Genomic DNA, 16,659 nt, shown 5'->3' on the forward strand with positions numbered 1-16,659 from the left:
TGATTATTGTAGATTTGTAGTATAGTCGGAAGTCAGGGAACCTGATTCCTCCAGCTCCTTTTTTCGTTCTCAAGATTGCTTTGGCTATTCGGGGTCTTTTGTGTTTCCATACAAATTGCGAAATTTTTTGTTCTAGTTCTGTGAAAAATGCCAGTGGTGGTTTGATAGGGATTGCATTGAATCTGTAGATTGCTTTGGGTAGTAGAGTCATTTTCACAATGTTGATTCTTCCCATCCAAGAACATGGTATATCTCTCCATCTATTTGTATCATCTTTAATTTCTTTCATCAGTGTCTTATAATTTTCTGCATACAGGTCTTTCGTCTCCTTAGGTAGGTTTATTCCTAGATATTTTATTCTTTTTGTTGCAATGGTAAATGGGAGTGTTTTCTTGATTTCACTTTCAGATTTTTCATCATTAGTATATAGGAATGCCAGAGATTTCTGTGCATTAATTTTGTATCCTGCTACTTTACCAAATTCATTGATTAGCTCTAGTAGTTTTCTGGTAGCATCTTTAGGATTCTCTATGTATAGTATCATGTCATCTGCAAACAGTGACAGCTTTACTTCTTCTTTTCCGATTTGGATTCCTTTTATTTCCTTTTCTTCTCTGATTGCTGTGGCTAAAACTTCCAAAACTATGTTGAATAAGAGTGGTGAGAGTGGGCAACCTTGTCGAATGCCTTCCATCTTGTTTGTGTGTGTGTGTGTGTGCACTCGTAGGTGCGTGTGCACGTCTTTTCTTGGAACTGGACATGTGTTTAATTATAAACAGGTGCTTATATTTCCTTCTGATCTACGGTGCTAGAAGAGATTTTGTTAATGGATATGATTCCAACCATATCTAGCACTGATAATAGAGCCTGGAACTTAGAAAGTACTATGTAAATATTTGTGGTTAAATATCTACCGCTCCCCTACTCTGCATACCTTAGTGTTTCCCAGTGGTCTCCCAAAGATGACTACACCCTAATCCCTGGAACCTATGAAAATGATACTCCAAAGGGAGTTGAAGATGTGATTACAATTAAGGACTTAAGATAGGAAGAGTATCTCTGATTATCCAAGTGGGCCAGTCTAACCACAGAAGCCCTTAAAAACGGAGAACTTTCTCTGGCTAGAGAGGGAGATATGGCAGAAGGGAAGTCAGAAAATTTTGGAGAATGAGAAGGACTTAACATGCCATGACTAGTTTGAGGATGGGGAGTGCAATGTGACAAGGAGTGCAGACAGCCTTAAGGAGCTGGGAGAGGCTCCAGCTGAAATCAGCAAGGAAGTAGGACCTCAGTCCTACAACTGCAAAGAACTCAATTCTGCAAACAGCCTGATAGGCTTGGAAGCAGCTTCTTCCCAGAGCTTCCCAGTAAGAGCCCAGATGGCTGATACCTTGATTTTTGGCTCTGTGAAACCTGGAACAGAAATCAGCTGAACTAACATGGACTTCTGATGTATACAGCAGTGAGATAATACATTTGTGTTGTCTAAAATTGTTACATTTGTGGTAATTTGTTATGGCAGCAATAGAATACTAATACCCAATAGAGTGACATTCACATTCCTTCACAGGGAATTCAAAATCCTCAGAACTGGTCTCCCACCCACCTTTCTAGCTCTGTCCTATTGTGTTCCTCCATATACTCCATGCCCCAGCTACAGAAGACATCTCACTACTCCATTGATCCGAGAACCCTGTGTTCTTACCTGTGCTTTTGTTCATGGAAACTTAGATTGGGCCTTTTTCCTCCTCTCTGCCTGGAAACACCCTCCCCATTGCTATGGTCTAGTGGATCTGGCAATGGACAGAGTTTCAGAAGGCGAGTTATTTAGCATGTGTAGGTGCCCACCTATAAAATATAAAAATAACACTTTGTTCTACAAGTATGTTTTCAATACCTGCTGTGTACCGGGAGCTGGGTATAAAGTGGTGAACAACTTTCTAATAAAAATATGATTGCTTGGCATTTCTTTTTCATATGCTGTGATAATAGTATTTTCCTTCCGTGATCATTAGGAGACACTGGTTAAGAAAGAAAGAGAGATGAAAATGAAAGGGACCATAGATGTAATTGACTCGTGTTGATTATGACTTTCATTTTTTTTTGCGTTACGCGGGCCTCTCACTGTTGTGGCCCCTCCCGTCGCGGAGCACAGGCTCCGGACGTGAAGGCTCAGCGGCCATGGCTCACGGGCCCAGCCGCTCCGCGGCATGCGGGATCCCCCCAGACCGGGGCACGAACCCGCGTCCCCTGCGTCGGCAGGCGGACCCAACCACTGCGCCACCAGGGAAGCTCATGACTTTCATTTTGAAGAAGAAGAGAATTAAAGTGGAGAGAGAATGAGGGGTTTGCCTAAGGTCATACACGGGTCAGTGTTAAATCCAAAATTTAGCTCCCTGGACCCCAGACTTCAAGACCAATTTCTTTTCCACCATTCTTTCCTTCCTCTATGTATATGTTTACTAAAAGTTATAAACAGGAAAACTCAGATAGTCCAGCACTTTCAGGTATCATTGAGATCAATGTTGAAAACCTCGCACACCTGGTTTTAACAAGAGTAGCAAAATACAAAGACCATATATATGCCTGATTTTGTGAAAACCTATTTGTCTTTAATGGTGTCTGGAGGTAATATCCTGCAAACATATAACATGACTATTTTCTTTCCTAAAACAGAATCTTGACAATCATAGTTATATGCAGCCTTCATATAACTTTAAAATCTCCCTACTAACAACAAATAAGTAAAAAATAATGCAGATAAGATAGTGGGCTCAAGCTTTCAACAAAGTACAATAGAAAGAAGCTAAAATAATAGAGGATGTTTAAAACTGTGCTGAAACTCACAAGTTCATTTAGAAAGCAAAGAAAAATTTGTAGGTGTAGGTAAGCATGGCAATGGTGGAATGCCACAGTCACCATTCCTCAGTATAGGTGGAGACCCAAAGTAACAGAAGTGCTGGCTTCTTTGTTTATCATCCTCCCAGCTGGCAGATCACACTAACAAGCTGTTAAGAATTGTTTTCACTGTCAGGGAAGCTGAGGGGACTGAGCTCTTGATTTTTCTTTTCTTTTCTTTTTTTTTAACCTTTAAGAGAGGTGGGGCTTTCCCCTGAGGAACTCTTTGAGAGGTCTGGCTGCAATGGTGGGTTGAAGTCTGAATTAGGGAATAGTACTGGAATATATTCTGTCCAGTCAATTACATCGCTAGGGAAACATCCAATCAGTTTATTCTGAACAGAGCCTTTGAGGTTGTCTGGTTGCCCAGTGTCTGCGTGTATCTTGGAGTGGGTGAGTAGGAAGACTTTTTATCTGATCAGCAGGTTGAGGGGGTAAGAGGTATGTGGTCATTCTGCCTTGTATCACTGGGTACTATTTGGGTTGCTTCCTTCTTAGAATATTATACTATCTGATGTCAAGACACTGTCAGGCTACAGTAACAAACAACTTGAGACAGAGGTAAGGATAAACAAATAGATCAATAGAATAGAATAGAGAATTTGTAAATAGACTGCCACATACGAAGTGACTTGATGTTTGGCAAAGGCATCAGTGCAATTCTATTAAGAAAGATTGGTCTTTTTAATAAATAGTGCCAAGTTATTTGAATAACCATATGGAAAAACTTAACCTACCTTACATCTTATGCAAAAAATTAATTATAGATGGATTATAGACCTCAATGTGAAATATAAAACAGTAAAGCTTCACATGACCTTGGGATAAGCAAAACATTTTTAAACTAAATACAATAAGAACGCTAACTTAAAAGTTATTATAATTGTTTTCTGTATTTATATAAAATCTTCATTTTAAAAATTATGAAAGTTAGAAGATGAGCCACAGACTAGAAGAAGATATTTGCAAATGGTTGTATCTAACAAAGAATGTGTCCAGAATATATTTTACATACCTCTTACATACTAATAAGAAAAGTGCAAACAAAAAATAAAAATATGAACAAAAGATTTGAACAGGCATTTAATCAAAGAGAGTATCTAAATTGCTCATTAGCACTTGACAAGGTGCTCAATATCACTATCAGAGAAATGCAAATTAAAACTGCAATGTGCTACCACTAAACACCCATCAGAATAGCTAAAATTTAAAACACTACCAAGTGTTGAAGAGGACATGGAACAACTATAATTCTCATAATCCTAATAGGTGTTTAAATTGATGAAACCACCTTGGGAAATTCTTCAGTGATATTTTCTAAAGCTAAATATATGCCTATGCTATGACCCAGCAATTTCACTCCTAGGTATATACCCAAAAGAAATGAGTGTATATGTCCGCCAAAAGAGATGTACAAGAATGTGCAAAACACCTTTTTTCTTAATAGCCAATGACTAGAAATAGTCTGAGTGTCCATGATCAGCAGAACAGGTAAATGTATTATTGTATACTCAGACAATGAAACACTACACAAAAGTAAAATGATTTCATCTAACCCCAACATCATGGATGAATCACACAGATACAATGATGAGTGAAAAAGGCAAATACCAAAGAGTACATACTGTGAGATTCATATATATGAAGTTCAAGAACTTGCAAAAGTAAGCTATGGAAATAGAAGACATTAAAGTGGTAGCATCATGGTGTGAGAGTTGATATTAGCTATAATGAGGTTGAGGGAGCATTCAGGGAGGCTGGAAATTTTCTTAGTCTTCATCTTGATATTGATTATACAAGTACAAATCAATTAAAATCCATCAAGCTCTAAACTTAAAATTTGTGAACTTTAATTTAGCTATCCCTCTTTTTTTTTTTTTGAGGCATTCTTCTAAGGTTCACAGTATCTTCAATTTATCAAGATCTACCTTTAAATAAGATTATACCACTTTACATACACTGTAAGAACCTTTTAACAGTATATTTCCATTTCCATCTTTGTGTTCTTCTTGTTACACTTTCTACTTCTACACGTGTCATAAACTCCCATAATACATAGTATTGTTTTGCAGGCAGTTGTTTGCTCTCAGAAGCAGAGAACTATGCTGAAGCAAAAGGAACAGACTTCCTTTTGAGTCCTGGAGTATTTATAAATGTACTTTTTATGGAAGAATGTAAAGTGAAAGTGAGGTGCCTACAGGCATGGCAGACTATGACAACCTGACGCTAATTCAAATTAAGAAGACTTTGAAGAAAAACGTCATCAGAGATATTAGAAATATAAACAAGAAAGTATAAGTGGTCCAAATGAGTATAATTTCCTCTGGAATAAATTTGATTTCAGAAATATTTTTTTAAGTTGATTATTTTTTATAGACATTTTAAAACAGAAAAAATATTTCATATTTATCCATTTAGTTACCATATGCAGAGTTCTTCATTTTGTGTCAGTACAAATTTCCATCTGGTTTTATTTTCCTTCTGCCTGAAAAGCTTCCTTTAACATTTCTTAGACTTACAATAAATTCTCTCAAATTTTATTTGCCTGAAAAAGTTTTTAGCATGCCTTGATTTTTTTAAAATGTACTTTGCTGGATATAAAATTCTAGGTTGACAATTTTTTTTTTCTCAGTACTTTAAAGAAGCTGTCCCACTGTCTTTTAGTTCAGTGTCTTCTGACGAGACATTGGCTGTCTTTCTTATCTTTGCTTCTCTTTATATAAAGTGTATTTTCCCCCTCTGATTGCTTTGAAGATTTTCTCTTCATCACTGGTTTGTTAGTAAGCTGATTATTATGTGCCTTGGTAGGATTTTCTTTATGTTTCTTCTGCTTGGGATTCACTGAATTTCTTGGGTCTGTGGGTTTATAGTTTTCATCAAATTTGGAAAAATTTTGGCCATTTTTCTTTAAATATTTCCTAACCCTAACCCTTTAAAAACCCTTATGATCTTACCTTTTTTTCCTTCTAGAACTTCAGTTACACGTATATTAAACTGTTTGATATTGTCCTGTAGCTCACTGAGGTTCTTTTTTTTTTTTTTTTCCAGTATTTTTGTGCCTGGGCTTCATTTTGTACAAGTGTATATTGCTTTCTCTTCAAGCTCACTCATATTTTCTTCTGTTTTGTCTAATCTGATATTAATCCCATACAATACATTTTATGTTTAAGATATTATACTTTTAATCTATGAAATTTCTGTTTTTTCCATTTTTAAGTTTTACCTTTCTCTTTATCATGTTGAAGTTTTCCTCTACCTTCTTGAGAATGTGGAGCATATTTATAATAATTGTTTTAACTTCCATTTCTGCTCTTTCCATCATCTCTCATTTCTGGATCTTTTCTTGATTCTTCCTTAGTATGGTTCATATTTTCTTGCTTCCTTGCATGTCTGGTAATTTATGATTGAATTTCATAAATTTTGCAATGTAAATTTAACATGTTGGGTGTTGGATTTTGTTGTATTCCTATAAATAGTGTTGTACTTTGTTTTGGGATGCAGTTAAATTACTTGGCATAAGTTTGATCCCTTCAGGGCATGCCTTTAAAACTTTTCTTAGTTTTAAAACTTTAAAACTGTTAAACCTTTAAAACTTTTCTTAGATCTAGATAGAGTGATTAATCATCCCAGTCTGCCTGGGACAAAGGAGTTTCCCAGGACATGGAACTTTCAGTTAAAGACTGAGACTGAAGGGGCTTCTGAAAAGTGGGACTTTTGGTTTTAAAGTTGGGAAAGCTCCAAGTAAACTGGTACAAATTGGTCATCTTAGATCCAGAGCATGCTGCAGTCCAGGGCTAATTTAGCCCTACTACTAAATTTTTGAGAACTCTACTCATATTACAAGGTCTTTATACTTGACTGGTGAGAACATGAACTATCTCCAGCCCTGTGTCTGGAGTGTTGAGTCTACTGTTTTCTGATAGTTCTATCATTGGACCTGAGTACTTTCCTTTCATGCATGCTCAGATCAGTACTCAGCCAAAGACTTACAGATCTGCCTGGAGGTCTTTTTCTGGGCAATTGTATCTTTCCTTTGCTCTGCACTGCAAATTCTAGCCACCTCAGCATCCCTGAATCCTAACCTCTGACTCAGTGAGTGAGACTTCTGGGCACTGACTGCATTCTCCCACGCCTGGGAATTGCCTCCAGGCAGTCAGCTAGGGCAATCACAGGGGTAATTTCATGTGTTTCCTTTCTGCAGGGGTCACAGTCCTGCAATGCCTGTTGTTCAGTGTCTGAAAACTATTACTTAATATAGTTTGTCTGGCTTTCTAAGTTTAAGATGAGAGTGTAAATATAATCCCTGTTACTCCCTTGTGGCCATTAAGCAAAAGTCCTTACTCTTTATATTTTATGCCTTAATATTTTGAAAATTGTTTATGTTATAAACATTTGAAGGGGTTGCTCTTTTTCTGGTTATACCATTTTTTATGCATTCAGTTTACTCTCACTAAGACAATTAAATATTTGAACATAATAATGATAGCTGTTTACAGAGATACTCTTCCTGTGTATGTCTCAGCCCTGTGCTAGATGCTTCATATACACTATCTTGAATCTTTACCAAAAAATTTAAAGGTAGATACTACTGATATCATTGCCTCCATTTTAGAGATGTCAAAAATGAGATTCAAAGCAGTTAGTAACTTGACCAAACACATCAGCTAATATCTTGAACAGTTATATTTAAATGTAGTTTCTTTGAAAATGATTTATCTATACCACAATGCCTAATGTGTAGTATTTAAAGAGACATTACATTAAAAATAGTTGGGGCCAAAATGTTTTGAGGTCAAAAGGTTAACTTATGTAGAAAATTTAAGTGACTCTGATAGTAGTGTTTTACAATATATTACTGTATGTGTGTGTGAGAGGGGGGGGGGAGAGAGAGAGAGAGAATGTATGTGTGTATTTATATGCATTTAATTATGTGTTTGGTGAAGTGGTTAAAGGAGCCTTACCTAAACCAGTTGACCTTCTTTGAACCCTGACACCTTTGCATGCAATAGTAAAATTGGATCCAATTTCCAAAATTATTGTATTACTTTTCTAGGATTGTTGTAACAAATTACCACAAACCTGGTGGCTTAAAACAGTAGAAATTTATCCTCTCAGTGTTCTGGAGGCCAGAAATCTGGAATCAAGGTGTCAACAGATCTGCACTCCCTCTGAAGGCTCTAAGGGAGACTTCTTCCTTTCCTCTTCCAGTTTCTAGTTACTCCTGTTGTTCCTTGGTTTTTGGCAGTGTAACTCCAATCTCTGCCTCTGTCTTCACACAACCTTCTTTCCTGTGGCCCTCTGTCACCCCTTCTCTTCTTTTGTAAGGACATCTCATTATATTTAGGGCTCACCCTAATCCAGGATGATCACCTCATTTGAGAGCCTTAATTATATTTGCAAAGACCCTATTTCCACACAAGGTCACATTCACAGATATCAAGTGTTGGAACTTGGACATATCTTTTAGGGGATACAATTCAACCCACTACAGTTTCTAGGAGAGCTTTCAGGGTCTTCAAAATTGGCTGGTCTTCGGTATTCTACCAGGGGAGTCATCATGCTAACCTGAATGAGAGATGGTTGGATACTTCTATGTTCATTCCCGTGGTTGTTGAAGTTTTTAGAAAGTTAAATGCAAGAGGTGCACTTTCTTTGCTACCCCGACTCTCCGTGCTTGACCCAGCAGAGGCTCACTGCCCTATAACCCAGGCATCTACCTTCTGTAATTACTCATAAACCATGACCAGGAAACAACTGTAGACACCCAGATCTGACCAAGATGAACTTTTGACAGGTATGTACAAGCCTGAGGGTGTCTTCTGTCGAGGTATTTGCCCTTCCATTTGGGCAGCAAGACAGCCCCTGGGTCTTTGCCATCTATGAGTCAGAAATTCTACCATCCAAGATTCTGATTCACTCCCTTTTTTCATATACTTGGTGACCAGCTATTCTGTGTTGCAACTTTCTTCTAACTTCTTTTGCTTCACGCACAGAAGCAACAGCTTTTCGTGCTAATTCTTCTTCGTAATCTCACAAATGAAATATCTGAAACATGATGGGACTGAATATTTAAGGCATTAGATTTAATAACTAGGTCATTACCACTGTTAACCAACCTGACCTCATTAACAGGGCTTTTTGCTTTTCACCTTGCCACAGCATGATGAGGTTATTAATTAGAGCAAGAAACACAAGCACTCTGGGTTTGCTTTAAAGCCATCTGGGGAGATGGCTAGGTCTTCGGTCATAATTCCTGGTAAATGATTCCAAGGGGATGCAGTTAAATCACCATGAAATGATATTTCCCTTCAATGTAAACTTGTTTTTCTCTTTAAGTGGTTTATTTTTAGGTCCCTAAAATTCCCATTTGTAATCCACCTAATACCTTATTCAGCTAAACAGTGAGGACAGTGGGGTGCAGCAGTTAAAAGCACAGGCTGGAGCCAGACTTCCTGGGGTTAAATCCTGGCTCTGCTACCTACTGTGTGACAGTGTGCAAGTTATTTGCTCTCTCTCTGCCTCGGTTTTTCATCTGGACAAGTATGAGGATTAAATGAATTCATACGTATAAAATGCTTAGGACAGTACCTGGAACATAGTGTTTCATGTGTGTGAGCAGTTATTTTTGTTTGTTAAATTCAAAGAAATAGCTTTTGGCTTCTGTGTAAGTCAGTCTAGTACTATGCATTTTCTAGGATGGGGTTACAGGTTGAATTGTGTTTCCCTAAAATTCCTGTGTTGAAATCCTAACCTCTAGTACCTCAGAATGTGACCTTTTTTGGACATAGGTATTTGGAGATAGGATATTTACAGAGGTAATCAAGTTAAAGTGAGGTCCTAATCCAGTATGACTGGTAAAAGGGATACAGAGACACGCATAGAGGAAAAACATTGTAATGAGAGATAGGGAGAAGGTGGCCATCTACAAACCAAGGAGAGAGGACTGGAACAGAGCCTTCCTGCACAGCCCTCGGAAAGAACCAACCCTGCCCACACCTTGATTTTGGACTTCTAGCCTCCACAACTGTGAGAAGACAGTGTTCTGTGTTTAAGCCACCTAGTGGTGGTACTTTGTTATGGCAACCCTAGGAAACAGACGGTTATAACATCAAATCGCTATCCCCAGGGAGCATATAATCTGGTAGGACGGATATATTCCACAGGAATAGCAACATAGATTTGCTAAAGCTTGCTCAAACAAATAAGCCAACAAAAAGATGGACTTATAAGGATACAGAAGTGTCTAATAAAATACAAGTGCAGGATTGTAGCTGGCACAGAAACATCAAGAATACTCCCTATACTCTTGCCTCTGCCCCTCTCTCGGTGACCATGAAGTTTCTTCCATGCCCACCTCCTATCTCTCCCCACCGTCCCCTCCACTGGAGTTAGAGTTGCTTCTTCCACCTTCAAGGAGGTAGAAGTTAGTAGCAGTGCGACTTTGGACATGTCACTATGTCTCTCTGCACCTCAGCTTCCTCATCTTTCAAAAAGGGCGATAAAAAATATTACTAATTTCCTGTGTTTCAGGTGAGGTTTAAATGTGTATTTGGCACATATAAGTACCAAATAAATGTTATAAGTTATTGGCATCACTAGTATTTGATGAATCCTTATTGTTTTGCTTTCTCTTTCAGGCTGAATTCTCAGAGTTGAACCTAGCTGCCTATGTTACTGGGGGCTGTATGGTGGACATGCAGGTTGTGAGAAATGGGACCAAGATTGTGAGGTAAGGTGGACTGAGGTACAGAAAACCTTCATTTGAGAGGTGTGTATGGGGTATCTTCCTTTGCCAACCCCTTAGTCTATTGCCTACAACCTAACTCCTCTACTACACGTGCTTTCATGTACGGAATGTCTGCTTCCAGAGAGTTTTAGGTATTATTGCATAGGAATGACTGGTGGCACAAACAATATGGGAAAGCAACTGAGTATGCTGGAATGGGCCCTGGGCCTGGAGAAAGAAGACTTGGGTTCCATTTCTGACTTTATGGCTCTTTATTTAGTCTCTCTTGCCCTGTGATTCTCATCTGCGGCATGATGATAGTGAACATGGAAGTAGAAGGCATGCGTGTGAGAATACCCTATTAATTCTAAAGTGCTGTACAAATGTTAAGAGTTTATTAGAATAGGCTGCATCCCGCTTCCAGCAGTAGAACAGAGTAAGTGTTCAGAGACTCCCCTCCCAGGACATCACACCTAAAAGTACTAGATATAATATTTCCCCCCCAAATCTGTTTATAGTATAAACAGCTGAACTGGAGGGGAAGTGAGGGAATTCTTCAGAAGATCAGAAATGTCAAAAAAGTATAAATCTGCAGGAGAGGTAAATAGTGGATTAAAATATTTCTATCTAGTTAAGTACCCAAAGAATGGTACAGACTAGGTCCTGTGAGGGTTTAGGTGGGGAAGAAATAGAATTCAGATTTGAGGGAGTAGAGACAACAAGAAGAAATTTGAGGAAAAGGTGGCATTTGTTCTGAGCCTTGTCAGATGGTAGAATATGGGCATTCTATGTGTTTTAAGAATAGGAAACAGTCTTTGTACAAACCAAGAAGCAAAAAAAGGAGTATGTTTGGGAAATTTTGATAATTTTACTAAATCAGCCATCATTTACTGAGTACCTGCCATTTGCCAATGAAAACATTACATGGCTTCCTATTTCCAATAATGGTAGACCAACTGTAGGTTATCTGAAAACAACTTAAAAACTGGTTTTAAATAACGATAATCTTCAAATCCATCAAAGAGTTGACATGACAGTAAGGACTTACTAGGAAGAGAATGATAGGAAATGGAAATCCAGAGAGATAAATGAGTACAGAAGCCTCATTTTTCCTGAGAGTACTGCTGAGTCTAGCAAATTTGAAAATTGGTTTTGATAGCCTAGCAGGGGCAAGGGAGAAAGAAAGAAATACCCAGGTTTTCTCAAGGTATAATGGTAGACCCTACCCAAAATAAGCTGAGACCTCAAAGGACTACATCTCAAGGTGAATGTGAAGTATAGGTAGATGAGCCCTCACAAGTCACTGAAGCTTGAATTGCACTTTGATTGGCCTTCCAGGGAAGCGCAAGCATTAAATTTAGTTTATGGTAATCCCAGACATGCCAGAAGTCAAAGCAGATCCTGTGTAGTGGAAGGCACTTTGATACTAGGCTTCGAATAATTATTCAGATAACTTTTTGTATAATAGCTAGCACATAGTCAACAATAACCAGGCATATACATTATGAATGAGAAGAAACAGGAAATATAGATAAGCAGAAAGATACCCTCAAAAACACACATTCTTAAAAGAAAAAAATCATACATATTAAGTTGAAAAAAATCAGGTTGGAAGATATCTGCAAGGAATAGGAAACTATAAAGAATGACACAACCAGTTTTATTAAAACCAAACAGAACTTCTAGAAATGAAAACTACAATAACCAAAATTATTGTAAATGTTGTATTTAATGGCATATTAGACACCATAGAAAAGGCGTTAATGAAATGAAAGGTAGAGCCAAAGAAATTATCCCAAATGAAGCACAAAGAGAAAAAAGACTGGAAATGCAGAAGAGATGGTTAGATCTCCTGAGAAGGTCTAACATTCATTTAGCCAGAGTTTCATAAAGGGAGGGAAAAGAGAATGGAGCAGAGGCAGTAAAATAAGAAATGATAGCTGAGAATCTTTCAGGAAGATACCAAACTACCAACATCAGAAGCTCAACAAATTTAAAGCAGGATTACTAAAAAGAATTCTATACCAAAACACAATAGTTTAAGTACAGAAAGATAAAGAAAAATAAAAAGTAGCCAAGGGAAAAAGGCAGATTACTTGATTGGAGTAACAGACTGACTGACACTTGGCTCTCAGGCAGCAGGGGTGGAAAGATACCTTCAGTGTGCTGAAAGAAAATAATCGTCATCCTCAGGGAAATGTATTTTATGAAAGAAGGCAAAATAACATTTATAAAGATAAGACCTCACTAAGGGAAATTGTAAAGTATGTACTTTAGGCAAAAAGGAAATGACCTCAGAATAACGTAGAGCAGCAAGAATACATGAAGAGCAAAGAAGGTGGAAATGCTAATAAACATTGTCTTCAAAAAACAATTAATAATCATAATAATGATATCTTATGGATTTTTAAAATATATGAAGGATTCAAATAAACCACAGTAAGTGAGTAGAGGCTGGGGCTAAATATAATTAAGATGTTCTGAGGCCCTTGTAGTGTCAGGGTGGAAAGTTATGTATTGATTAATAACAGGCTTTGAAAAGTTAAAGATGAAAATTAAAGAATTAAAGAAAAAGTAAAGGTAATCTCTGTGATAATTACTTAAAAAATAGAAACAGAATGTAGTACTTAAAAACGATGACAGGGGCTTCCCTGGTGGCGCAGTGGTTAGGATTCCATCTGCTAATGCAGAGGATATGGGTTCGAGCCCTGGTTCGGGAAGATCCCACGTGCCGCGGAGCAACTAAGCCCGGGCGCCGCAACTACTGAGCCTGTGCCACAACTACTGAAGCCCGTGTGACTAGAGCCCATGCTCCGCAAGAAGAGAAGCCACCGCAATGAGAAGCCCGCGCCCTGCAACAAAGAGTAGCCCCCGCTCACTGCAACTAGAGAAAGCCCGCATGCAGCAACGGAGCCCCAAAGCAACCATAAATAAACAAAAAAAAATATTTAAAATAAATAAATAAAAAACAATGAGAAAGAAAAATAGAAATAATAAAAGAAAACAAGAAAGGAGAGAAAAACTAACGTAGAACAGGTGTTATAAATAACACAAAATAAGATGATAGGTGTAGACCCATATATATCAGCAGGCTGGTATATCAGCAGGCTGGTATTCTGAATAGTGTGTACAGCAGTACTGGTTATTAAAATATTGAAATTTTTCTATACAAATTGATAAATAGCCTCTGACCTGAGCCCACTGAATGCCTTCAGCCACCTTTACTTACCCCATGGTTAGGCATGGCCATTGAACTACTCTTTTGTCCCCCAGTTCACCACACTCCTGTCCCCCATCCCATATCCTTGTTTCTCCCGTGGTCAGAGGATGCCCAAATGTTGCAGGGGAGATACACCCTTGGAAACAGTAGTGGAACCCCAGAGAGCAAACGCCTGGTTCCCTTTGTCCCTTCAAGGCTGTTTGCCTGTGAGTCCCCTAGAGTTGCCATCTCATGGTCGCTTGTGAGAACTGCAGCTTTCTCAAAGTACCCTACAAGTTGCTAAATATTTTTATCACCAGTATATATGAGTAATTATATTAAATGTAAATGAACTAAATACTCAATTTATGGAGCATCTACAGCAAGATTGTCAGAGTAGTTTTTTTTGTTGTTGTTGTTTTTGGCTGTGCTGCTTGTGAGATCTTAGTTCCCCGACCAGGGATTGAACCTGGCCCGTGGCAGTGAAAGCCCGGAATCCTGACCACTAGGCCACTGGGAACTCCCCTAGAGTAGATTTCTTTAAAATATAGCTATATTCCATTCAGGAGATTCATCTAAAACATAAGACTGTAGAATGTTTGAAAGTTAAAAGATGGAAATAAATATATATATTAAATAAATATATAAGTTAAATATTAAATAAGTTATAAATAAATATATATATATACATACATACTTATACATACCACATAACAACTGGGCAAAAGAAAGCTAGCCAATATAGTTGTATTAATATCAGGGGGAAAAATAGACTTCCAGGTGAAAAGAATTACCAGGAAAAAGGAAGTAACCCATTATGATAAAGGAGTCATTGACCAAGAAGAGATAATAATTTTAAATTTATAGGGCTCAAAAAAAGTGCCTCAAAATGTACTTCAAAAATTGGCAAAACTGCAAGGAGAAATTAACAGGTCTTCCATCATGGGAGATTTTGAGAATGGTGCTACATATATACATTTATTTACTTCTCACAGCAGCCTCATTATGCACATAAAAACTATAAAAAACGTAAAATTCAATATTTAGGAATCTGTGTATGTTCATATTTGGGATTATTTGTCTTATGTCTTATTTCCCTATCTGGGAAAGGGACTGGATCATCTTCTTTGTAATATGTAGAAATGAGAGCATCTATTCCATTAATCCCCAAATTTGGCTGCAGATTAGAATTACCTGGGAAATGTTTTAAAATCCTGATAGCCAGGCAATAGGAAAAACCAATTACACTAGACTCTCTGAGGGTACAACTTAGGTATTGGTAGCTTTAAAACTCCCCAGGTGGGGGCTTCCCTGGTGGCGCAGTGGTTGAGAGTCTGCCTGCTGATGCAGCGGACATGGGTTTGTGCCCTGGTCCTGGAAGATCCCACATGCCGTGGAGCGGCTGGGCCCGTGAACCATGGCCGCTGAGGCTGCGCGTCTGGAGCCTGTGCTCCGCAACGGGAGAGGCCACAACAGTGAGAGGCCCGCGTACCGCAAACAAAAAACAAAAGCAAACCAAAAAAAACACTCCCCCGGTGATTCCAGTGGGCAGCCTGATGGAGTATCTCCCCAGATTGCTTGCACATTGGCCCTGAACTGGGGCTGGGTCATCTGTAAAGCTGAGTATCCTGGGGGTGTGCTGCCTGAAGAAGATCACCTTGCAGAAATGGATATCTCAAGCCTCATTCTAGACCTGCCATCTTCTTCCAAAATTTATTAAAATGTTCACAAAAATAAATTTACAAAACTGTTGCAGCTGATTCTTTTTTTTTTTTCCAATTTTTTTTTTTTTTTTTTTTTTTGCTGTACGCGGGCCTCTCACTGTTGTGGCCTCTCCCGTTGTGGAGCACAGGCTCAGCGTCCATGGCTCACGGGCCCAGCCGCTCTGCGGCATGTGGGATCTTCCCCGACTGAGGCATGAACCCATGTTCCCTGCATTTGCAGGCAGACTCTCAACCACTGCGCCACCAGGGAAGCCCAGCTAGTCTCCCAGCACTTAAGAATGGCAGGCTTGGAAGGTAGTTGTAATGGTTTGAATTGTGTCTCCCCAGAAAAGATGTGTTAAAGTCCTAAGACTAGTACCCCAGAATGTGATCTTCTTTGGAAGTAGGATCATTGCAAATGTAATAAGTTAAGGCCATACTGGAGTAAGGTGGGCCCTTAATCCAATGTGATTGGTATCCTTATAAGAAGAGGGAAGCTTGGACACAGAGACACAAGGAAAAACTATGTGATGATGGAAGCAGAAATTAGAGTGATACAAGATAAGGAATGCCAAGGATTGCCATCCATCAGCAGAAGCTAGGAGACAGGCATAGAACGAATTTTCCCTCGGCCCTCAGAAGAAACCAACTCTGCTGACACCTTGATTTCAGACTTTGAGCCTCTAGAACTGTGAAAGAATAAATTTCTGTTGTTTTAAGCCATGCAGTTTGTGGTACTTTGTTAAGGAAGCCCTAGAAAACTGATACAGTAGTGCTTCTCAAATTTTAACGTGCATACAAACCCCCTAGAGATCTTGTTAAAATGCATTCCCATCCATTAGGTCTTCAGGTAGGACCTGAGATTCTGAGTTTCCTACAAGTTCCCAGATGAAGCCAATGCTGTCAGTCCTGTGACCTTGATTTGAGCACAAAGGCTTCCAGATGATGTTGATGCTTCTGGTGGAAGACCATAAGCATCAGTAGCCAGGGCTGTGAGAACAGTGCCAGTATAGCCAAAGCCCTGGGTTCTAGGATCCATGGAACTGTTAAGATTTATTTTGTCCATGCCCAGGATGGTGCTTACAATCTCAGCCCAGCAGCTTATTTCAGCGAGCCACAGGTTACAAGGTGCC

At 38.7% G+C, this 16,659-nt stretch overlaps 1 protein-coding gene across 1 annotated transcript in view; it reads left to right on the forward strand.

Moving 5' to 3' along the window:
• SYN3 (synapsin III) overlaps window positions 1-16,659 on the forward strand; it is a 465,532-nt gene that overhangs the window by 98,057 nt on the left and 350,816 nt on the right. Inside the window, 1 exon segment of the mRNA XM_032646265.1 lies at window positions 10,536-10,627. Within this exon segment, the coding sequence (XP_032502156.1) occupies window positions 10,536-10,627 (92 nt within the window).

This window comes from Phocoena sinus, chromosome 10, assembly GCF_008692025.1.
Source record: "Phocoena sinus isolate mPhoSin1 chromosome 10, mPhoSin1.pri, whole genome shotgun sequence".
Lineage (NCBI taxonomy): Eukaryota > Metazoa > Chordata > Mammalia > Artiodactyla > Phocoenidae > Phocoena > Phocoena sinus.